Source organism: Schistocerca gregaria, chromosome 8 (assembly GCF_023897955.1).
Source record: "Schistocerca gregaria isolate iqSchGreg1 chromosome 8, iqSchGreg1.2, whole genome shotgun sequence".
In the NCBI taxonomy this organism is placed as follows: Eukaryota; Metazoa; Arthropoda; class Insecta; order Orthoptera; family Acrididae; genus Schistocerca; species Schistocerca gregaria.
Genome location: NC_064927.1, coordinates 472876053 through 472902588, shown reverse-complemented (window position 1 = coordinate 472902588; position 26536 = coordinate 472876053). Strand labels below are relative to the sequence as shown.

Here is a 26536-nt window from a genome sequence, read left to right as displayed (position 1 = left end):
CAATAAGTATAAAATGACAATATTTTTCCAAGGTCACTGTAAAGAAAATGATTACCAACTTACATCACAATCAATTTCAGCATACATTTTCAAGTTGCATTCCAACATTAGGTGTGGAATAAATTGAACATCATAACCCTTACAGTTGTCTGGCAAAAGTATTATCATGTCATAACTGCAATGTGATTATGGAACTCAAAAGTGTTGACTCATAACAGCCAATGGTGTACAGATAATGTTGCTGTTGCACTGGAGATTCTTTTTTTGTGTGTGTGTTTTCATGAAAGTAAATTTTGTTCTACCAGTACTTGTGACATAAATCGGAAAGCTGGTTACATAATCACAGCAGTGAATTAATAATATTGCATAGGAAATTAGGAGGGAACACAGATGCCAACCTTGACAAATTATTTTTAGTAAATTACATTTATTTTTTTCATCAGAGCAAATTCTTTCTACAAATATTTGGCAAGAAAAATGTAGCTTATCTAGTAGCCATTTAAAAGGCTCAGAAAAAGTCATGACTATATTTATATATAAACAGTAAACTAGTTAAAAATTCTTAACTTTTGCACTTGTACTGATTTATTCCTTTAAATCGTGTAAAATGCTGACAGCTATATTTCTAAGACAAATTAATTGTAGAAGTAACACAGATAAATGGAAGAAATAATAACTAGCATGCTACTGACATAACCAAAATAAGTGGCAGTGTATCACTGTATTAGGAACATTATGAAAGTTACTCAAACATGTTGGGTGTATATGTGATTTGTATCATCTATCACTCATATCATGAGCCTAATGACTGGATATGGGGCAGTGTTTTATCAAAAACAATCTGAAAAACCACTTATCACCCAGTCAAACTAACTTTGTTTTACACTAATGTACAAAATAGTTAAACATAAATCAATTGCCTTATTTTAGCTTGAAATAATCTTCTGAAAAATTTATAAATGAATTTGGAAATCAGCAGAAGCTCAATTATTTTTTACACTACAAACATTATTGTTGACTGAAAGAGTATTTTACAACAATATATTTAAAGGCAAAATGGTATTATAGAACATATCACTCAAGTACACAATTGATTGAGTACATCTATAAACACAGTCACATTATTGATACAAAATACTTTTTCAAAATTAATTCCTATATTTTCAGCTAGTTTTTAATTGCTTTCAACATCCTAGTTAAGGATTAGGCATCTTGGCAGTGGGAGCATTTTCTAAATAGAATAATGCTGATTGCAAATTCTTAGGCCACTAGTAGGGAATGTATAATATTATGAAAAGGCAATGGCTGTAGCCTACATACTGTGGAGTAATACAGCTGTTATAATGACTACTTCTTATGATTGTTCAATTCTCTTATTAAAAGTAGTACCCTGGTAAACTTAGAATACAAATTTACTATTAATTTCTGAGTATTTAGATATATTTGTTGTTTGGAGAAATGAGACATCTGTAAACTACAAGTGGAAATTTACACTAAAAATTTGTCTCATTATAGTATTCTGGCAGGTCAAACTTTTTATTTGTTTGCTCTTTTTGTAGTGCGAATACCTCTTTTTTCAAAACATAGAAAACAGTAAAACAAGCAACTATATTCATTGTTGTCTAAAGAAATAATGCAGATACGTGAAGTTCATGAACACATTTTAATTTTAAAATTGACTTCACAGCCTTTGCATCTGGAGCTTACAGAATATACTCCTACAACAAACACTGACTATTAATACAAATATCTGAACACCACAAACTAAGAAAATGCAGCTTCAGAAAGAGACATGAGTGAAGAAACACTAATTGGGATTACACGACTGTCTTATTTCAGCCTTTCTTTTAAGGTTAGAATTTTGATTAATAATTTTCTACTTCCTACCAGTTGCATATTCTATTAGGAAAACATGCAATAACATCACCTGGAAGCTCTGTATATTATTCATCTATGACAAGAAAATAATCATAAGAAGTTACTTCTTTTCTATTAAACCACGTGTGAAATTTTGGCCTGTATTTAGGTAATGTGGCTGTCACTTTTTATCTATATATTCAGAATATGTATTCAGACCAGTTGACTGTGCTGCCACATGTAACTCAGTGATCAAATAAGTAGTTATTTTAAATAATGTGCCAGTGTCATATAATGATGCTGCAATTAAACTGAAAAGTAATAACTGTGCCAAAATGATGAATAACACAATACTTATTTTCATCTGAGTTCATTATTCAGCTAGTATAAAATTTACAAATAAGACAAATTGAAATATTTAAGGGCAAATGTGCTGTCCTGCTTTGCATCATATGCATCAAACAGGAATCCAGTTTTACTTCTCAGCTAATATTTTAACCATACATGTCAAATGTTGTGGTGTATTAAACAATGAGGAACACTTATTGTTCGCAGTTATAAGATCTGTACATGCGGTATTCTACAATCTACGTATTAAAGCAGAAAATTCAACACTTCCCAATTGTTCACACACCTGTGGTGACATCTTCAGGAAGCTGGCAGTGTAACATAGCCAGGTAGAAACAAAGCAATATCCCTGAAATCTTGTCAGGAAAAATATATAAGACATTTCTCTGTAAAACTAATACTGTGGCAGTGAGTACTGATAAAATATGTTTCATACACTTAAGCAAAACAAGAAAATAGTTTTAGTGTAAATACAGTATTACATCACTAATCCAAAATTTGAGATGTCTTGTCCGAATGAAAGAAAGTATCTAAATCAATGGCAAAATGTAATTATTAATTTTAAGTGAATGATGAACACAAAGTAAGAAATAACATATTATTAATGATAAATATTGGTACTTTCTTGACAGATATGGTACTGAAAGATACACTAATACTTCCAATTCAAAACATTAATGAGATGGAAACTACGCCACCTGTTGTGGCTTTGGTCCCAGTTATTTTGGATTATTGTAGTTTTACTGTACTGAAATATCAGCTGTTTATGGTATTCCTTATCTCAGTGTAACCATATCTACTTCAAGAGTAAAACCATTTATAAGTCATTCATGTGCCCATGACTCTACATACTCACTTGCAAGAGCTAGTACACTTGATGTGTAATTTGCTCTTGGGTTCATTCAAATACCCTTCACACACACACACACACACACACACACACACACATGCACACACACACTGTGCATAGATGCAAACTAACACTTATGAAAGCCTCTTCACATGTGATCAGACTCTAATATTTACAATTGTCACTACTTTTACTCATATATCTTGGGGTTATGGTACAAAACGACTGTTCTCCTACATCACATAAGCTGTGATTAATGTCCTAGTTGTAAAATTGTTCAGAGTCAGTTCACACTTTATCAAACACTGTTCTAGCTTATATTACAAACTATACAACTAGAATAACCTACTAAACACATAAACATCACAGTTTATCAAGACATCTCTAGTTTACACTTTTGTTTCACAGTTCTGTATGAAGGCATTGTTTCTACATGGATAAAAAATTATCCTCGTAGCTCTCCACGGTTCTGGCTACAGATCACAGAATTTTGGTATATTTTATTACCAATTTTCATGCTGAAAAACGTGTTTAACTGTAGTGCAGTTACACAAATGAATAGTGTCTGTCCAATAATTTACTGGTTCAAATGCATTGTTGCAGACATCATTAATTGATATGTGTGACATTGCTGGAGAAAAGTGCACACAAATACTGCACATACATTCAGCTGTAAAGTAGTAGGTCCTAGGCTATGCTATATGGACAATGGCTTTTATGTGTATTAAGGAAATATCTTAGTAGATGTGAATGGGGCTCATTATAATATAAATAAAATTTAAATGAAACGTTTATGGATGATAAGAAGAATCCAGCATCCTTTTCTTTAATATATATAATCTCGAAGGAAAAAGGTTACCACTGTATTTTTTAACAAACACATTTGTTGCAAAATACTGCATGATATAATGCAAAGTATCTGTGTAGCAGAATAATGAACTAAACTGATACCAGTAAAAGAAAGTGATGCTTAATGGTCCTGTTTAAGATTTACCATTCGAGTGATTTTTCTGTTTAAAATATGTGTAAGGAAAAAATCTTCTATAATGAATAGAGTAAACAGAGGCATCATATAACATCCAGGTGTGAGTATTTTTGTTCAGTTGTCACTACTTGTTATCACTATATGTCCTGAGATATAAATGTAACAATGTGATTAGAGGAATAAGAATGGCACTTAAATCTTGAAGGACTGTATTCTTGTAACAGTAAACTGACTGCATAAAAATATGAAGGCTTGTCATTGTTAAATTATCCATGACATTTGTTAGAACAGCTGTGCATATAAAAATCCACTGAAAATGATATGAGCAGTATTTGCCACACTGATTATAATTTATATGGAGAGCAATTTTAAAATTTATGTTAATGTGTATGTGTGTTATCATGTGGAAGTAGGAGTACAATGCAATACTGCAATTCAAAATATATTAGCAGATCCAGTTTTCTTTGCTTTTTATTAATGAAAGACAACAAGAGGTTTGAAATGCAAACTTCCTGTAGCTCTGTAAGATCAAGTGTAGTTAAAAATGTGAGAAGTTAGTGTATTAAAGTAATATTTTTTGGTGGTCTCTGAATATTGAAGGGCACTTGTGTCATCTAAAGGCAATACCTACAAAATTTTTACAAGTGCATTTCCAAGTGAAAATGCTGTAATAACTGATGCACTCACATTAAAAAAGTTATTGCTTTCACACATTGGTGTTCAGATATTCTTAATGGTGTTTAATTTACAAGGCACAGGCAGCAGTGCATTACCTGATCAAAGGAAGTTAAAATCATGTCATAACAATATGTGATGAATGAGTTGATAGATATGAAAATATATACATTTACTACTACAGTGAATAATGAAGCAGAAGGAAAAAAGAAATTTTTCAGTCAAAGAGTAATATAGCAGTCTCTGGATATTAAATGTATTAGAATAATAACTTCTGAAGGCTGCTGGATAGTTACTTTTCAGCAGCATCTGATGTATATACAATGGGGACATTGTTAAATCCTTTGTTGTACTAGAACACTGTATTTGTGGGAGCAAAGACAACTGTTAAGTCCCATAGTGCTCAGAGCCATTTGAACCAAGCAAAGACAACTGACTGTAAAATTGTGTTTTGCTGTGACGCTTCAATAATTAATTTGGTTAAATAGGAAATGAATTGTTACCTTCACTTTATATGGTTACTGTATTGGTAAGGGTTTTAACTAGCAAGAATGATATAAAATTATATCAATTTTGTAACTGATATAAATGAAGCAACATCCTTCATCTTTACAAACATTTAGCAAATTGTAATGTTAATAAAACAGGCATCAAAGCATTCTTACAAACCAATATATGTGCTGATTGTTGTACTGACGTTAACTACTGATTCAAATAACAGTGGAGTTAGGTGATCATATCACCTTTTAATTATGAAAAAAAGAAACCTGTGTAAGTTTAGAAAGTTCCTGAGCAATTTGTTTAAACATTGTGACCAGTTACAGGTAACATGGACGTAAATATTCTTCTTTCCCAGAATATAGTTTTCACTACATGAAAAGAGTGCAGTGCTAAGAATAAGACACCTGTTACAAACTCACTTGCTTACTTGTTTGTGATACATTTATGCTCAGTCAATACATTAATAATACTGTCACTTAACATTCATCAGCGTTTGTAGCCTTTGGCACATTTCCATCTGTGATCAAGAGAAAGTTGTTACAATGGTCACACGGATAACTGAATGCATGGTCTCAAATGTGCCATTCAACTATGACATTCAAATTCATGAGTTCTGCTGTGGAGTATTTGTGTGCACTTTTCTAGTATGATCAGTGCCGGAAGCACAAGATGAATAAGTGCACATCAAAATAATAAACACAAGCTGTTGGAGTTTCAAAGAGTTGTACCAAGAATTATTTCCTGCTCCACTGATCACGTGGTCTATTGCAACTCAAAACAAACGTATTTCTGAAGGGGTGGTGGCAGCCCCAGCTGAGCTGCACCACCTTGTGCAAGACGCTGAGGTCCGACTGCACCTCTGATGGCTTTGCGGCAAAGGAAACGCAATTCCAGGGGCTGTGTCCAGTAACGCTTCATTTGCGACTTCAGCTGTAGGAAGACTGGGCCTAGCACCTGTTATAGAGTACAAAGAACACATTCATTAATTCATCAAAAGGGAGAATTTCCTGGGATGTGGAATGAGTCAAGGTATATGTTAACAAAAGAGAAGTAAGTCACGGAAACTGAATTTATATACTGCATTAACAGTAAAATTAACACTATACTGCTTAAAGCTATTAACACTTATGACAGCTAAATTTTTTTATTAGAAGAAGGGTTCGGTTGGTAGGACATGTTCTGAGGCATCAAGGGATCACCAATTTAGTATTGGAAGGCAGCGTGGAGGGTATAAATCATAGAGGGAGACCAAGAGATGAATACACTAAGCAGATTCATAAAGATGTAGGTACTGGGAGATGAAGAAGCTTGCACAGGATAGAGTAGCATGGAGAGCTGCAGTCTCTGGACTGAAGACCACAACAACAACAACAAAGCTAAATTTAATCAAGTAAGTCAGAAAGAATGCTGGTACACTTAGAAAGCTGCTGCTTCTTCAGTTATGCTAAATAACTACCATGTATAATATTGGTAGCATAATATTTACTTAATTATGTTAGTATTTTACATCCGTAAATACAGAGCACTGTTTACAATACATTACTACTTGTCCTGCTGGTTTGCAACAAATACCACTACTTGCCATGTAGCTAACACAACTTTTCAGCCCTTGAATCTAGAAGTTTATTTAATTTGTAGGAATAGTAGCTAATGAAATATGATATTAATTTTCTTTTGCAATGACTGGGGTTCCCAATTTCTTGGTTTGTCTGATGTGAGCTTAATCAATACTTTTGGACCATAATGAGTCCTAGACAAAGTCTGTATGGAATGTAATGGAATCTAAAGACAGAAAATTGTTTTATTTGGCACAAACTTATCAGAACTTATTAAAATAGATAGTTAGAAGAGAAAAGAACGCCAAACCATTAGAGGTGAAGAAATGAAAGCTATTTTGCTTGCTTATGATGCTTGTCTGTGGGGGACTCTAAACAACACCTTCGACACCAAATAAACTCATGGGCAGAAGCTGCTGAAGTAAATGGTCTCATCTTCAGATAGAAGAAAAGTGAAATGATTGTTATGAAAAGATATAGGCTACTAATGGGACATATTGAAATGGGGGGAAACAACTAGTGATTACCATAATTTTGAATATCTTGGCAGTATTGTCTGCGATAGTAGTTCGATAGATAAAGAAAGCACTCATAAATTTAATCGGGTAGTAACTTCTGTCAAACAGTTATAGACCTAATGTGGAACAAGAAAATCCCACTAAAATATAAATGAGTCATCTATGAAACCTATTACATGCCCATACTGACATATAGTTATGAAACATGGACTATCATAAGTAGAGATCAGCAGAATTCAGGAAGCTGAGATGAGGTTACTAGAATGAATTTCCACTCTGCAGAGGACTGTGCACTGATTTGAAACTTTAGGGGAGATTAAAACCATGTGCCAGATAGGGACTCAAACCTGGGACCTCTGCCTGTCACATGCAAGTGCTGCACTGTCTGAGCTATCCATGACCTATTATGACTGAGCTAACATGACCCACTCTCACAGTTTTACTCCTGCCAGTACCTCATCCCCTACTTTCCACACTTTTAATCGGCCAGGAAGTTTAAAATTGGTGCACACTCTACTGCAAAGTGAAAAATCATTCTGGAAACAATCGCCCAGATTGTGGGTAAACTGTGTCTCCACACGAGATTTGGAAGGTAGAAGATGTAAGAGATGAGGTAGTAATGGAAGTAAAGTTGAAAGGGTGGCTCATGAGTTGAGCTTGGATAACTCAGTGCACCTGGCAGAGCATCTACTTGCAAAAGGCAGAGAGGCCAGGTGTGAGTCCCAGCAGTCCAGCACAGAGTTTTAATCTGCTGGAGATGAGGTTTGTTCGTAATGTGGTCAGAAAGACATGGAGGGGTGGAATTCAGAATGAAGAAATGCAGAAACAGGTTCAGTTTGTAAGATTCCAACACAAATAAACTGACAGTATCTGAGTGCTGTGGACACATACAACACAAGGATGCAAACAGGCTACCAAGACTAATGTATGATTTGATACTCAGAAACAAAAGATCAAGAGAAAGACGATGGTAAGGTACGAGGACACTGTAAAATCTGACTTCAAGCAGAGAGGATATACCTGGGATGGCATCGAAGAGGGCCATAATTGGTGGAGAAGCCTTGTTTGCTGACCCATCAAATAAGATGGAAAGATGGGGAGTTTGATGATGCATTTAGAAGCCCACTCATAATAGAAGAGTGTTAGGTCTAAATGTTGAAAATATAAGATAGATTACTATTCACCATAAAGATGACACACTGAGTTCCAGACAGGCAGAACAAAAAGACAATAATACATTTAGCTTTTGGCCAAAGCCATTTTCAGAAAAGGAAATACACACACATTCATTCATGCAAGCAAGCACACCTCATGCATGCATGGGCCCCATATCTGGCAGCTTGGACTAGTCCAAACTGGCGGAGACGGGGGCCTTTGTGCATGAGGTGTTCTTGCTTGTGTGAGTGATTGTATGTGTGTTCCCTCTTCTGAAGAAGGCTTTGGACAAGAGCTAAATGTGTAATAGTCTTTTCCTTATTCCTGTTTGTGACTCAATATTTCATATTTATGGTGAGTAGCAATCTCTCCCTCTCTTTATATTGTTGATATTCCAACCTGAAGTTTCTTTTGTTAGATCTAAATACAACACATACAGGACAATAAAATTTACATTCTGGCCATAGATGGGCCAATCAGGTCAAACTGACTGCCATGTAATCTTCTGCCAAAGGCATCACTGGAAGCAACATGGAGGGGCATGTTGTAAACACACCACTCTGCTGGTTGTTCTCGGGTTTCTTGACCTTGGAACCACTACTAATTGGTCAAGTACCTACTCACTTGGCCTCATAACCTTACAAAGCTCAGTGCACCTTGTACCAATGCTCCCATCAGTCCTCCCAGTACTGGGAATCAAACCCAGGTCCTTCGTGCTGATCGCTCAGCTATAGGGGCTCATAGAAAAAGCGTCAGTGATCATAAGTCAGCAATAATGGTTACCAAAATGTAAAGGCCAACCAAAACAACCAGAAAAAATATAAGTTCAGTAAACGTGATAAGGACTTACTACTGCCATTTCTCAAGGAAGAGCTCGAAACCTGTAGCTCTGGGCCTGAGTATGTAGAGGTACTGTAGCTCAATTTACAAAAGTGATTGATCAAGTGCTGGCTAGATATTTACCTTGTAAAATAGGTCAAGATGGCAGGAATTCTTCCCGGTTTCCATTCTTTGTAGAGGAACTTTTAAGGAAGCAATGACTACTGCACAATAGATGTAAAACAAAGCACAAGGCTGTACATAGAGAGATGTCTTTGGCTGTCAGAAGTGCAATGACTACCATATCATTATCTTACAGAAAGACTTCTTATAAAACCTAAAGAAATTCTGTTTGTATGTAAAAGTTGTCAGAATTTAATGTCAAGGCACTTGTGAATGACACAAGAAATGAAACTGAAGAAAGGGAAGCAAAAGCAGAAGTACTGAACTGTCTTCAAAACTTTCCTTATGGAGGAGGACACAGAAGTGCTGCCCCAGTTTAATTCTCATACTTGAGTGAGTGATATAGATATTAGTGTCAGCAGTGCAGAGAAAAGGCCGAAATCATGCACAAGGCTCCAAGGTCTGGTGAAATCTGTGTCAGATTCTATACAGAAATTGTGACTAAGTTAGCCCCTTTTTTTATTCATAATGTACCAGAGACATTTCTGACAAAAGACTCTGCCCTATAGTTGGAAAAAGCACAGGTCATACACATCTATAAGAACGGTGGCAGAAGTAACCCACAAAATCCAATATCACTGACATCCACCAGTCATATTATGATGGAGTGAATTCTGAACTCAAACATAATGAGGTATCTCCAATAAAATGACCATCTTCATGGTAACCTGCATGGATTCTGAAAACATTGGTCACATGAAACCCATGTTGCCTTTTTCTTACATGACATCCTGAAAGCTCTGAATCAAGACAATGAGGTACATACATTATCTCCTGATTTTCCAAAAGCACCCCACAAACATTTATTAATGAATGTACTGTTACATGGGGTATCAAGTGAAATTGGTGACTGGACTGAGGAATTCTTGTTAAGAATGATGCAGCATGTTATTTTGGATGGAGAGTCTGACAGATGCGGAAGTATCAGGCATTTCCAATGGAAGTGCATTGGGACTCATGCTCAGAAATGTAGTTTTCCTCTTCAAGAAATGTAGAAACATAGTATCCTATAACTACAATATCAGTTAATCACAAACAGAACCAGTGAACTCATATAAACAAGAACACGAGCCAAAAAAGTAGTCAAGCCTAGAGAAATTGAGACAAGCATAATTTAATACTGTGTAATTCCAACTCTGGACTTGATGACCAGTGGATTCAGTTAGGAAGTGAGACCACAAGGTTGGCCGGCCACTGTGGCTGAGCGGTTCTAGGTGCTTCAGTCCGGAACCGCGCTGCTGCTACATTCGCAGGTTCAAACCATGCCTTGGGCATGGATATGCGTGATGTTCTTAGGTTAGTTAGGGTTAAGTAGTTCTAAGTCTAGGGGACTAATGACCTCAGATGTTAAGTCTCATAGTGCTTGGAGCCATTTCGAACCACAAGATGCAGGTATGTTGCATCCAGGTTAAGCTACTTGCTACGGAATGGAATGTGCAGTTCCACCAAACTGGGGGGACGCTGATATCAGCATTTTACCACTGTTCTGACATGACCCACAGATTTTCTATGGGGTCCAAATCCGGTTATTTTGCAGGCCAGTTGAGATGTAATTGGGTGGGGAAGAGTTCATAAAACCAGTCAGATATCCTTCCAGCCTGATTAACTTTGCTGTCATTGTCTATATGTGCCTGTGTGAGCAATAGCCTCTTGTGAGTGTGACCATCGCCAAATGTTAATTGCATGCAGTTCCCATAGCACTTTTCTCCCACTAACAGGTAGGGACAGACTTTCATTCACTGCCTGCAGCAATTCTTGTAGGGTTGGGAAACAATGTTGATCCTCAAGCCAAGAAATGCATCTCAGACCCCTCTCACACAGGATCTTTTTCCAGCCACATTTCTGACATCACGTTTTGTGGCCATCTATGTTACATTATTCCTTGTAGATAAACTGGACAGTCTGTGGCCAAACATAAATATGTCCATCAGCTTCAAACCCGTATGGCGATCGGCATGGTCAAACAAGCTACTCTGTCACATTCTTACATTTACCCATGTTTACGTACAATGCCCGCTCGAAACATAAATGTCTCACTGATCACTACCGCCTTATGCTCATGTAAAGGCAGTATGTGCATTGTTGAGCACATGGCTTGATTGCTATGCCATCTGTAGAATTTTTATGTTTCTTCTGTGTGTTCCCACTGGAGTGATTGGTGTAAGGAGAATATATGAAAAGGCATACTGTGTAAGATTTAATGACCAGAATTACTAAATACTGGTTGAATAATGTACTGAAATGCACCTTTTTCCTGCCCAAAAGGCAAATGTCATTCCAAAAGACATACCCATAGATGATGAGACAGATGACAGCCGGTGTGGGAGCATTACTAGTGTTGTTATTGGTAACTTGGTAACCTGGTTATGTGACGTGGGATACTCAACAACATATTATCTTTGCAAACACCAGATTAACGAACAATGACACTATAGTACATCACGAAAATATTGTATAAATACTATGATTTCATCTGTCTGGATGCATGGGAATCTCTCATGCATGGTGTGCAATTTGTACTTGAGTCTTGGTAGATGATGTGTTCAGCTGTGAACCTGACAGATGCACCTCCTTTCCATGATAACTTCTAGCACCTCTGGCATTCCACCTGATACCATTGTCATAAGTTAAATGCAGTAACTCAAGCAATGACTTAGCTATAGACATCCTATACACCATAATACAATGGACACCAGACTGTCATTTACAGATGCTGCTAACTGATTGTTTGTGTTCTTGCTAAGTGTCAGTACATGTACTGTGCCCCACTCCATTCCCTCATCTCCCTTCATTTCAATTGCTGCAGTCATGCTATACCTAATAATCTAGGGTGTTGGGGTATGTTACATACAATATGTAGTAAACACACTCTTTTTACTAGACTGTGGCCTTGATGCATGATCAGCTATCTACATTTACTCTATACTTCACAGGCCAACTTTTAGTTTGTGTTTGAGGCTACTGCTGGTACTAATGTAATTAAAAGCCTTTGCTGTCCTAATCACAAATGGTCTGTGGGCAGAATGAGTGTAAATAAGCCTCTGATTTCTCTGTTTGTCCTATCGTGGTCATTTTATGAGATTGGTTATTCTTGGAATGTACACTGCCAGAATCTTAATAGTAAACTTCTCTGTGATGCACAAGATATTTCTTGTAGTATCTCCTACTGGAGTTCAATAACTATCTCTTTGATATTTGTGCACTTACTAAATGGATCTGCGATTAAACAAGAATCTCATCCCTATCCCCTTATTAATCCTGCACCGAGCGAGAAGGCGCAGTGGTTAGCACACTGGACTCGCATTCGGGAGGATGACGGTTCAATCCCGTCTCCGGCCATCCTGATTTAGGTTTTCCGTGATTTTCCTAAATCGTTTCAGTCAAATGCAGGGATGGTTCCTTTGAAAGGGCACAGCCGATTTCTTTCCCAATCCTTCCCTAACCTGAGCTTGCGTTCCGTCTCTAATGACCTCGTTGTCGACGGGACGTTAAACACTAACCACCACCACCACCATTATCAATCCTGCGTCTCATTCAGTTTCGCATAGCTTGGTGTGTTGCGATGCCAACCTCAGTATAAACTGATTGCTGAGGACAGGTAGTCAGGTTACCTTAACACATCTGGCATGCCGAAACATCGTGCGCATGACAGTGCGGTGCATGCGCGCTGGCTGCTCCCCCATGGCCTCACTGAGCAAGTGCAGTGTATTCTGTGCTCGACTGTCAAGACGGCGGCGGCGCATCACAGCACGCAGAAAGGCTGCAAATGTCGAATCCTCTGAATCCTCTTCTGTTGGACCACCTCCACCTGTTGGCAAGAAAATATGACTTAAAAATATATAGCTATATTCTTAGGCAATGATTAGTCAGTGAGGTTATTCATGCATATGAGATATTCATAACAAGATTATGTAACAATATCTTTAACATCTACTCAAGAATTTAAAATGAAGTTCGAAATTGAATACTATGATATATCTTGCCGAGTGGAAAAATTTTAATGTAAGATAAACAAGGAATTAAGAATCTCAATTATGCACTGAAATGCCAAAGACACTGGTATAGGGATACCTATTCAAATACAGAGATATGTAAACAGGCAGAAAATGGCGCTGTGGTCGGCAACACCTATATGATACGACAAGCGCCTGCAACAGTTGTTAGATCGGTTGCTGCTGCTACAAGGGCAGGTTATCAAGATTTAAGTGAGTTTTGACATGGTGTTACAGTCAGCGGATAAGCGATGAGACGCAGCATCTCTCAGGTAGCGATGAAGGGGGGGATTTTCACGTACAACCATTACACAAATGTACTGTGAATATCAGGAATCTGGTAAAACATTAAATCTCTGACATTGCTGTGGCCGGCAAAAGAACCCGCAAGAAAGGACCAATGACAACTGAAGGGAATCATTCAACGAGACTGTCAACAAGTACTGGTATGCAAACCATTCAATGAAACAGCATCAATATGGGCTTTTGGAGCCAAAGACCACTCATGTACTTTTGATGACTGAACAACACAAAGCTTTACACCTCACCTGCACCTGTCAACACTGACATTGGACTGTCCATGACTGGAAATATGTTGCCTGATTGGAGGAGTCTTGTCTCAAATTGCATCGAGCAGGCGGATGTTTATGGGTATGGAGACAACATCATATATCCGTGGATCCTGCATGTCAGCAGTGGACTGTTCAAGCTGGCGGAGGCTCTGTAATGGTGTGGGGCATGTGCTGTTGGAGTGATATGGGACCCCTGAAATGTCTAGATACAACTCTGACAGGTGAAACATGTGTAAGCATCCCATGTGATTATCTGCATCCACTCATGTCCTTTGTGCATTCTGAAAGACCTGGGCAATTTCATCAGGACAATGTGACACCCCACATGTCCAGGATTGCTACAGTGTAGCTCCAGGAATACTCGTCTCAGTTTACACACTTCTGCTGACCACCAAACTCCCCTGAAATGAACACTATTGAGCACAGCTGGGAAGCCTTGCAACTTGCTGTTCAGGCGAGATCTCCACCCCCTCGAACTCTTATGAATTTATGGACAGCCCTGCAGGATTCATGGTGTCAGTTTCCTCCAGCATTACTTCAGATATCATTTGAGTCCATGCCACATCTTGATGCAACACTTTTGCTTGCGTGACCCTACATTATATTAAGCAGGTGTACCTGTTTCTTTGCTCTTCAGTGTACAAATTACGAACTCAAGTTAACAGGTGGATTTCATTCTATACATTTCCAAAAAGCATTCAAAAGGTGGTAGTGCAATGTAAGTCTGTCATATCCTCCAGCCCGAGATGCTGGACTCGGATGTTGTGTGTGTGTCTGAGGCGTACTTGCTTGTGTGTGTGTGTGTGTGTGTGTGTGTGTGTGTGTGTGTGTGTGTGTGTGTGTGTGTGAATGTTCTGTGTGTCTCTTTTTTTACTGGTGGAGGCTGTGGCTGAAAACTTTATGTGAGTGTCTTCAAATTATGTCTGTCTGCAGCTTGACATGTCTTCTTTACGGTAAGTAGCAATCTGTCTTTTCCTACATTGATATTCCTGTCTGATGTTTCCACTGTTTGATATTCTCTACTCTTTTTGTCGAGTATTTTTGGTAATCTGTCACCTTCTACACTACTCTTTCCATTTCTTATGTAATCTTCTAGTGTTTTGTTTAGAGACATTGATCCAGTAGTCTTCTGGTTTTTGTATTTTGATTTTGTTCCTAATCTTATATTGTGTATCCTATTACATGTATGAAAAATCTTACTTACACACTCTGGGTTTTTAGTGTACTCATTCTTGTTGTTATTCAGGTTTGACTTCAGTACATTATGATGGGGATCAACAGTTCTTCGTAAAATTTCAGAAGTGTGCAAAGAACCAAATACTAAAACAGTGCCTGATACCTATTCGGTACAATGAACACAAACAAAAATTACAACTACATACTGCCATGTATATTAACTTTCTGCCGTGCTTTGAGGCAATGTTAAGCCAGATTTGAAAATGGTGATATCAGGTGTATTCATCTATATCACAACTGCATTCAGGAGCAATGAAGTGCCTGTCAGCTGGTTCAGATTGTTTTATCACACCCTGTTAGCTGTGTATGCCCGACCAACCACAAAGTTGGTTCACAGTTAGGAAAAATATTTTCATGCACCAACAAATTACTAATGATCATGAACAATCTACATTAGCAATCAGCAATTTAGACCAGCTGGCAACACCATTTGTTTCGGATATTACGGAGCACCTGCCACATCATCAAGGTCATCTTATTCTAAAAGCTGAATTAATTACTTGCTACACCAAATTGCCAGACTAAGCAAAAATGCTGTACTGAGAAACAAGGAGAGAGAATACTCTTCAGAATTTTGGTGGACTATATGCAGTGTAGTAGAAACAATTGTAGGTTTGAACAATTTATTGTTGCTTATTTGGAAATAGCATTTACTATTGCAAGTGCAAGTAACATTGGCACTGCATTAAGATCAAACAACAAACAAGTTTCAAAAGTGTCCAATAAAATATAGGCTACATTGGAGGCACCAGCAATAGTTGCCATGACATCATCGGCAGATGACCTTCCAGTTGTCTCCATACAGGAGACGCTCAACTTGCCTGACAAAATGATGCCACCACACTGTGCCACCACCACCACACAATGAGCATTTCTGTAGTGCTCCATAGTTTATGCACCACAGCTGAAATGCTGACTGGATGGGTTAGAGGGCAGTAGCAACAGGGAGGACCTACAATCTACACACATTACACTAGTGCTGTGCCGAGATTACCAGTACCTGTGGCCAACTTTATTGATTTGTATAGTCTGCAATTTGCTGAACTGGTCACGAATTAGTGAATTGTTGGATTGACGTAGGAATACTGGTTTCTAATTTTTTTTCTGCATTGCAATTCCTTCATGTGTGACAAGTTCAGCAAATTGCAGACTATGAAAACTATTCACCATGTTTGCCACATCCTGGGTATCTTTGTGGCACACCTTTGCGACTTTACTAATGTTTTCTGCTGCTACAGGCATTTCAGTTGACAGGCATTAAAAAGTATAAAACCATAAACTTACCTAAATGACAGTCACAATCTGGATTAGGGACAACAGATCACAAATTGAACAAAATGTTTCACCATCCATGGGTGCGACATAGACAACAGGCAGAAAATCATCATCTTGGAGTAAACAAACTGTACAACAACAGTTGGTTTGTCACAGCAGCAGTATGACATCTTCACATTAAATGAAATGTAAATGTAAAAAGTACATCCACACAGGCTCCAAAAACACATACATGCATATCTGGAGAAATGAGTGTTGTCCTTTCGATTACAGCTGTGGTAATTACAATGGGCATTCAATACGTAATGCAACATTTTTTTCTGAAACATGGTTGGTTTTACTTGGTGTTCCAATACATCGTATTATTCCAGTCACTTTTGGCTACAAAACCATATTTTTCAATGTAATCTTCATTCAATGTGATGGTCTTAAGGCACCTTACTGGGGGAGGGGGGGGGGGGGGGGGGGCTGTATGCCCATGTAGTACCACTCTAATGGTCAACTCAAAACCAATATCTTGCTGCATCAATAACCTCCCTGTCAGCCAGGTACTCCTTCACACGGAGTGCACCTTTCATTGGGCCAAACAGATGGGGCTGCAGCACAGATGAAGAAGAACAGTCCAATAAAGTTTTGTGAGATCCTCTCAGTTGCACAGACTTGTGTGAGGCCTTGTGTTGTCACAGAGAATGATAAGTTGGTTTGCATTTTTGTGACAGTAGAACTCACCTCTAATGAGACTGTTCACATGTTCCAACATTGTAGGAGTCACAGCTGTGTGTGTGGCTGGCTGACACATGGGATATTGGATACGTTTGTGCAACCTTGTCGGGTAGGTGACGGATACCTCGCCCGATGGCTCGCCGTGCTTTCATTCACTGCCAGGCCCCTGAAGACATTCTGCAAGTGCCTATCTGTGGTGCTCTGGTTTTCTGCCAAAAGAAACTCAAGGAAAGCTCTCAGTTTAGAATGTACCCTCGTTAGAGATGCCATTTTGAAGCCTATGTATAATTGCTGCTACTTATTGGAACCCTGTTAAACTATAGGGGCAGAAATGGGAATATTCCATAATCTCCCACAACAAATTTTTTCAACAGATATTGGCAAAGAAAAAAATGTGTTGGATTGCTCACTGAATGCTCCTCATATTATGAAATGGATTTGCATTTTGCAAATCTGTATTGACATCTGCTGTTTGCAACAAATGAAAATCAGCGTCAGAACTGGACTCGAACCCGAATTTCCACTTATTGTTTGTGGTCGCCTTAACCACTTCGGTTATCTGAGTCTCCAGGACCAACTTCCATACGTCACGGAGTCCAAAAGTACTACGCTCGTACATTTTGCGATTCTTGCAGAGGGAGAAACAAATATTTTGTCATCATTTTAGCCCATCAAGGCACGCACGCTTTATGTTGTTTCTGTATCGTCACGTTACAATGTCCTTCAAACACGAATGCGTAAACACAAACATTGTATTCACCAGAATGAGATTTTCACTCTGCAGCGGAGTGTGCGCTGATATGAAATTTCCCGGCAGATTAAAACTGTGTGGTGGAGCACTTTCCTGAGATATGCAAAGGTCCCGAGTTCGAGTCTCGGTCTGGCACACAGTTTTAATCTGCCAGGAAGTTTCATATTAGTGCACACTCTGCTGCAGAGTGAAAATCTCATTCTGGAAATATCCCCCAGGCTGTGGCTAAGCCATGTCTCCACAATACCCTTTCTTTCAGGAGTGCTAGTTCTGCAAGGTTCGCAGGAGAACTTCTGTAAAGTTTGGAATGTAGGAGACGAGGTACTGGCAGAAGTAAAGCTGTGAGGACAGGGCGTGAGTCGTGCTCGGGTAGCTCAGTCGGTAGAGCACTTGCCCGCAAAAGGCAAAGGTCCCGGGTCCGAGTCTCGGTCAGGCACACAGTTTTAATCTGCCAGGAAGTTTAATTGTATTCACCAGTAATGTATATTTTGGACTTTCAATAATTTACTTCAAGACGGTTGTGTCATTAACACATGTTTTTCCTCTCCCTGACTGCTCTCGCTTTAAACTGACGGGAATGGCAGTTTTGAAGGTGTCAGCTGGTCCCACACAACTTGTCGTCACACGGTCTCGTGTGAAGATCACAGGAAAGACGAGCTGTACATCACAGCGCGTAACACAGGAGGTGTTCCGAGAACACACAGCCATCTCTGGCAGGGAGACTGTTTCAGAAGAGTTTAATGATTCTTAACTGTGCATTGAAATGCGTGCGAGTTGTCGACAGCACACGACAAAGTTAAGACCTTTAGTGGGAGATTTTCATTGACATACTAATTTCCTGTAGGCCCTGCAGCGAGCTGAGGCGGACAAGGCGACTAATGTGACGTCACAAGGCCGTTGCGGGGCGACACGGCAGGCGTACTGACCCCAGACGGGCGCCCCGGCGTGCAGCAGCTCGCGCGTCAGGTCGGCCGCGTCGTCGAGGTGCCCGACGCTGGCGGCCAGCAGCAGCGCCGCCTCAGAGGGGCGGCGGCACACGGCGGCGGCAGCAACGCGCGCCACGGCCGCCGCCAGCGGGAACGCGGAGTCCCGCAGCAGCCTCCGGCACGCCGCCGCCAGCAGCGGCACGCACGCCGCCGGCGCCGCGCCCCCGCCACCCCCGCACCCGCCCCCGGCGCCGGCTCCCACCACCGCCGCCAGCTGCAGCGCCAGCTGGCCTGCGCACGATTCCCCTGCAAAACACGAAACAGCTCCTGTAATGCCCTGCTCTGCTGCTCACTTGTTACGACCTCTGCAGACAATTTGACAGACTTCGCGTGTTTGTCAAATTATTTGGCTACGTGCTGCTGTGTTTAACGTATTTTCCCCATTGTACTGAAGTTATGTAGAGTTGTTCCTCCGTATAAGAATGGAGATGGAATATATATGAAGACAGTAACATTTCTCGAAAGAACAGATTACTGTTGTTGACCGTGCAGCTTTTCCCAGCAATAAATGATGACTAACTGCAACCCTCAGCTGCCCACAGGTGTTGTTGATATACCTCGATGTGGACAGTTGAAAATGTGTGCCCCGACTTGGACTCGAACCAGGATCCTCCTGCTTACGTGGCAGACGCTCTATCCATCTGAGCCACCGAGGACACAGGTGATTAGCGCGACTGCAGGAACTTATCCCTTGCACGCTTCCCGTGAGACTCACATCCCCAACTGTCCACAACTCTATATATGTAATGTACCTTATAGACATTTGCCCATTCACTCATTACTCGCGCACGCTTTGGCATATACATATGGCATATACATATTCCAGACCGACAGAAAACAGGCTGGAGCGGCATGGATACATGTAACTGTAAGATTCTGGAGGAGACCTTTCTTCAGCAAAGAATTTCAAATAGCTGACGGTGGCGATGAAAACCTCTTTAAGTGATGTGTTGTTCAATAATAAATCTATGTTTCTGCGAAAAGCAACATTTCTGTATCTTCCTGGATCAGGCAGTTGATGCTATAATTACGTTCGCGATATAGATCTTTTGAATGTAATCATAGGAACACTTCAAAAGTTGTACTTCTAACAAAAAGTTGTTCCGTAATTTTTGAACAATATTGATGGCTGTGCGCAAAAAAAGACTTTGAAACTTGTAGAATTGTTATCTAAACATTGTACTGAAAGCAGTACTGCACGCGTACTGTGGGTGAAAGCGAAATAGTATGAAGAAGAAACTACGTTCTGACGTCGTATACAAAGGAGCAGCACATGAAGAAGAAACTACGTTCTGACGTCATATACAAAGGAGCAGCACACCACTCAGAAACATACGACAAATACGCAGTGATAGGAGCCAATAAGTATTATACAGGCGTTATTGTTTCAAACGTACCTGCGACAAGGGCGTCATAGAGACGATCGTAGGCATCCTGAATTCCTGCTCTGCCCAGAAGCGACACGCCCTTCTGAAACAAACAAATATTTTCTACAGTTTCTAGCTAAAAATCTGAATTTTGGAGAATAGGAGATTGCGTTACTTAAACAAAACGTCGGTACAACTTTAGCAGACATCTGGGACAGATTTAATGATACTAGTATGTATTACATGACAGACAGTGGAGAGTGCAAATAAATGTTGACTGTGCTCTTAAGGCCCATTGTAACCAACATCTGCCGGCATCTGTGGCCGAGCGGTTCTAGGCGCTTCATTCCGGAACCAGGCGGCTGCTACGGTCGCAGGTTCGAATCCTACCACTGGCATGGATGCATGTGATGTCCTTAGGTCAGTTAGGTTTAAGCAGCTCTAAGTCTAGGGGACTGATGACCTCAGATGTTAAGTCCCATAGTGAAACTTCCTGGCAGATTAAAACTGTGTGCCCGACCGAGACTCGAACTCGGGACCTTTGCCTTTCGCGGGCAAGTGCTCTACCATCTGAGCTACCGAAGCACGACTCACGCCCGGTACTCACAGCTTTACTGCTGCCAGTATCTCGTCTCCTACCTTCCAAACTTTACAGAAGCTCTCCTGCGAACCTTGCAGAACTAGCACTCCTGAAAGAAATGATATTGCGGAGACATGGCTTAGCCACAGCCTGGGGGATGTTTCCAGAATGAGATTTTCACTCCGCTGCAGAGTGAAAATCTCATTCAAGTCCCATAGTGCTTGGAGCCATTTGATTTTTAACCAACACCTGAAAAGCGTGACTTACAATTAAAGAAACGCCAAACCTGAGGCGCAGGGGCTGCTCCAGGAATTTTGCTACCCAATGTGAAAATTTCAAGACCCCCCCCCCCCCCCAAATCCTCTCATTTTCAGACACATCACACTTACTCGTACGCCTTTTTGACGTGAATACGTCCTTAAAATCAGAGCCAGGTATGGGCATCAGTCAGTGCAGCAACGAAACATTTTTCAGTGTAGTACATTTTGAGCTATAGCTCCAAAATTAATTACGGCAACTAAAATTAAATTATGTCAATCGCTGATTATACAAGTAAACAGCTTTTATCGTTCACTGAGTAGAGTGGAGTGTGTGGCGCGAGGCCTCTAACAACCAGCACAGCTGATTACTGCGTTGTCTGCTGTATCGGTCGTACAGAATGACATTTATTGAACTATATGATATGAAACCGTCATAATTTCTGAACGGTTTGCGTTGGGACGTTCAGACTACACGTTTGGCCGCGGGGCATGATGGGAAATGGTACGTGCATCATGGTTTGCTTTAGTAACGAAGTCCACTTTCATTTGGATGGGTTCGTCAATAAGCAAAATTGGCGCATTTGGGGGTCTGAGAAACCGCATTTCGGAATAATCGGATGCGGTATTCCTTGATGGCACGGTGACTACCGAATGGGGCGTGAAAGTTTTGGAAGATAATTTCATCCCCATCATCCAAAGTGACCCTGATTTCGACAAGATGTGGTTCATGCAAGACGGAGATCGACACCATTGTAGCAGGATAGTGTTTGATGTCCTGGAGGAGCACTTCGGGGACCGCATTCTGTACCCAGGGGCCACTGGCATGGGCCTCGATTGCCCGCCATATTCTCCGGATCTGAACACAAGCGACTCCTTTTTGTGGGGCTGTATCAAAGGCAGCAATAACACCAAAATCGTTTCTGAACTGAAGACAGTTACTCAGGAGGTCATCGACAGCATCGATGTTCCGACACTTCAGCGGGTCATACAGAATTTCGCTACTCGTCTGCGTCACATCATCTCCAACGACGACAACCATATCGAACATGTCATAACCTAAATCCGAATATCTGTAGTGACGTTTACAAATTGAAGAAAGTGTGTGCACGCCGTAGTTCGCAACTAATATACATTTATTCTTTTTCACATTGTTCAATAATTGTCACCCTGCACTTCTACTCTACATAGTGGAAAGTAATAGGAGAGCGAGAAATTTACACATGAATGTTTTATTTGTTGAAAAAAGAGTGTAAATCGCCATTACCTATTTATTATGTCCGTAGCTTACAACGAAAAACGGTCATGGTCGGATATCGAGAAGGCGTGCTTTCCAGTATGCCACAACCTCGACTTATGGCTCAAAACAAGCACTTTTGAAAGCAGCTTTTCTTTAATGTAGGGAAAAGTAACAGTTAAATTTTAAATGAAGTTGTTGGAACGCAAACAGTGTGAAATACGACGAAACTGGGTAAACAGTTCTGCCGAGCTGTTTAGTTGCTGCAGATCCAAAATAAAGTTTAATGGTATTTCCCGTATGATCTTAATATTAATTTTTACTGTTTATGGATTGAGCACCGAGAAAGAAACACTAATGAGTAAAAACTTAAAATAAGCTACAGACAAAGTAGGCAAAACTAATTTGCAGGAGCATGGCAAGACGAAGAGCAATCTAAATGGTATTAATGGCAGATCCAAAAGAAAGGGGTTGTGTGGGAAGGATTCCATGCATCTTCCCAAGTCCAAACGCAGTTTAATCACAATGTCTGGATTCAAAAGATTATGGAATGTGGCGGGCAGTGCAAATAGTACAGTACTATTCTTTATTTATCTACTATAAACTACTTTTCTCAGATATGCTGCTATAGTGCTCAAGGTTGCTGTATAAGAACTGTGAGGCCACCGTATGCTGGCATTTATCTTAATTTCTTTTCAGTAAGGTTTTCCACTTCTGTAGGTCCTTTCAGGCTGGTGTAGGTAAATTTCAATGTTGTTAGGCGCATGGTAGAAACCGAGTTAGCAACACTGCCACTAGCAAGCTTTGCTACTTTGAAAGACGCGCCCAAAGTGGCAACTGCAGCGCTTCATATATCTTCTGTTTCACAATACCGCAAATAATTTCCAGTAAGGTACTTGATTTTATGAATTATTTGTATTTCCAACTTATTTTTCACAATTCTTCATTTATGCAAAACTTTTATTGTGTTGAAACTTCCTGGCAGATTAAAACTGTATGCCGGACCGAGACTCGAACTCGTGATGTTAATTTATTTCTTAAAAAACATGCCGCCCTGGGTGGTGGCACGATCCCTCCCTCCTCCCACCCTCTTAGAAACGGCCTTGCGCGAGGGAAAGTGACGATAGGACAATTCATTGCCGCTGGTTTCACTCACAGGAGCTTAAGCCGTCTTCTTAGGTCCCAACCTAACACCCATCTTGGAAAATGCTACAGCTTCCGAAAAAAAAAATCTTATGCCATGCACCATGTGATAACGTCCTCACTGTAAATCACAGTTATTGTATTTTTATCGCAGTAATAGCACAACAAATCTCATTTAATTTACACTTTTAAAATACGCAAAATTTTAGACCATCTGAAACTACACTATGTGATCAAAACTATTCGAACACCCCCAAAACATGCGTTTTTTATATTAGGTGCATTGTGCTGCAAACCTACTGCCAGGTACTCCATATCAGCGACCTCAGTAGTCACTAGACATCGTGAGTGAGCAGAATGGGGCGCTCCACGGAATTCACAGACTTCGAACGTGTTCAGGTGGTTGGGTGTCAATTGTGTCGTATGTCTATACGCGAGATTTCCACACTCCTAAACGTCCTAGGTCCACTGTTTCCGATGTGATAGTGAAGTGGAAACGTGAAGAGACACGTACAGCACAAAAGCGTACAGGCCGACCTCGAATGTTGACTGACAGAGGTCGTAATATGTGTAATAGGCAGACATCTATCTAGACCATCACACAGAAATTCCAAACTGCATCAGGATCCACTGGAAGTACTGTGACAGCTAGGCAGGAGGTGAGAAAGCATGGATTTGATGGTCGAGCGTCTGCTCATAAGCCCCATCACGGCGGTAAATGCTAAACGACGCCTCGCATGGTGGAAGGAGCTTAAACATTGGACGATTGAACAGTGGAAAAACGTTGTGTGAAGTGACGAATCACGGTACACAATGTAGCGGTCCGATGGCAGGGAGTGGGTATGGCGAATGCCCGGTGAACGTCATCTGCCAGCGTTTGTAGTGTCAACAGTAAAATTCAGAGGCTGTGGTGTTTTGGTGTGATCGTGCTTTTCATGGAGAGGTCCTGCACCCCTTGTTGTTCTGCGTGGCACTATTACAGCACAGACCTACACTGATGTTTTAAGCACCTTCTTGCTTCACACTGTTGAAGAGCAATTGGGGAATGGCGATTGCATCTTTCAACACGATCGAGCACCTGTTCATAATGCACGGCCTGCGGCGGAGTGCTTACACGACAATAATATCCCTGTAAGGGACTGCACAGAGTCCTGACTTGAATACTATAGAACACCTCTGGGATGTTTTGGAACTGCGACGTCATGCTAGGCCTCACCGACCGATATCGAAACCTCTCCTCAGTGCAGCACTCCGCGATGAATGGGCTGCAATTGCCCAAGGAACCTTCCAGCAGCTGATTGAACGTATGCCTGCGAGAGTGGAAGCTGTCATCAAGGCTAAGGGTGGGCCAACACCATATTGAAGTCGAACATTACCGATGGAGGGCGCCATGAACTTGTAAGTCATTTTCCGCCAAGTGTCCGGGTTCTTTTGATCACATAATGTATGTAGTTCGTAGCTTATCCGAAACAGGCGCTACCACAGCTCCTGTTTCCTTTCTTCCGGGATAATACCAGCCTGAAGTTTAGCGTCTGCCCTCATTTTATCCATACTCTTCGATTGAGTACAACACAACCAAACATAATTTTAGAAATACATACGGTTAAGATTTGTATAATATACGATTACCTTCATTCTAGTAAAAGCGAGCGAGTTGGCGCAGTGGATAGACACTGGACTCGCATTCGGGAGGACGACGGTTCAATCCCATGTCCGGCCATCCTGATTTAGGTTTTCGGTGATTTCCCTAAATCGCTCCAGGCAAATGCCGGGATGGTTCCTTTCAAAGGGCACGGCCGACTTCCTTCCCCGCCCTTCCCTAATCCGATGAGACCGATGACCTCGCTGTCTGGTCTCCTTCCCCAAACAACCAACCAACCATTCTAGTAAAAAGCTGCTGTTAAATAAGTGACCCATGCGACAGTTGAAAATCAAATGACTCCAAACTATCAAAGATCAATGAAAGACCAAGCTTTTTAACCCATGTATAGTTCCTGTAGACTGACAATGATAAATATATTAAACGTTAAGTAGCGTATCGCAGTGATAAGATTATTTATATTTTTATGTATGAAATTAAAATGTATTTTATGTACAAAATCTGTACCACAAAAGCGCATTTAATCTGAAATAGTGTATCGGCCTACATGAATGCCGAGTTTTACGTATTTTATACCTTCGCTTTTATGCATATCATCTTTGCCCTTCAAACGTAAATGATGAATCTTGTTAACGTGCTACAGCGTAGCTACTGGTGTTTGTGGCGCGCGTTGCAAGCAAAATGCATTTCAAGCATGGGCCACCAGGCAATATTCGCGTAAGTACTGCCTAACATTACGTTTCATAGCAGCAATATAGTAACTTTTTAAATTTGTTTTGAAGGTATCACCATGCAAACATTCCGCTACAGACCGTTTCTAGAATTTCTTAATTACCTAAAATTGTAGGAGGAACATTTTAAGCTAGTGAATGTGGGAGTCATGCCGGAAACTGGTTTTGCAAATAAAATAATAAACATTACTATTTGCTATTACTACTGCTGTGTGTGTATGTAGTCCTACACTTCTACAACTAATTAATAATTATACGTGATAAGACAGTGTAATATATGCATGTTCTCGTAGATAGACTTGCGATTTAAACCGCGTGCAAAACTTTCGGATCTTTGCCCATGACGTAAACAGATGCGTGTGAAAGATAATCGTTGCGGAGTTAAATGTATTCGCGCAGTTGTCTTTGGTAGTGATTCATGTACAGCTGTCCATTTGAATAAGAGGAGACGATATTCCTGAAACGCGTCATGCTTAGAACCAGCAACATTGTTGACTGTATGCTTATCTTCAAGAACTAGTAAGTAAAAAGTGTGATTCATACAGAAAAAATTTCATTCCGCTGTTTTTGAACTATAACAATTTTGATCACTTTTACATTGTTAACACGCGTATCCGTAAAATACAAATACTGCTCAGC

The 26536-nt window shown here is 40.3% G+C and overlaps 1 protein-coding gene across 2 annotated transcripts in view; it reads right to left on the bottom strand.

The window, feature by feature from the left end:
- Positions 1-407: 407 nt before the first annotated feature.
- The window catches only part of LOC126284297 (uncharacterized), a 234281-nt gene continuing 208152 nt past the window's right edge, over positions 408-26536 (bottom strand). For both annotated transcript variants that reach the window (XM_049983128.1, XM_049983129.1), the window contains exons 4-7: positions 20380-20452; positions 18923-19228; positions 13059-13255; positions 408-6170 (exon numbers count right to left, since the gene is read on the bottom strand). In XM_049983128.1, coding sequence (XP_049839085.1) covers positions 5979-6170; positions 13059-13255; positions 18923-19228; positions 20380-20452 — 768 coding nt within the window. In that variant the 3' untranslated portion in view covers positions 408-5978. The remainder of the gene's footprint in view (positions 6171-13058; positions 13256-18922; positions 19229-20379; positions 20453-26536) is intronic.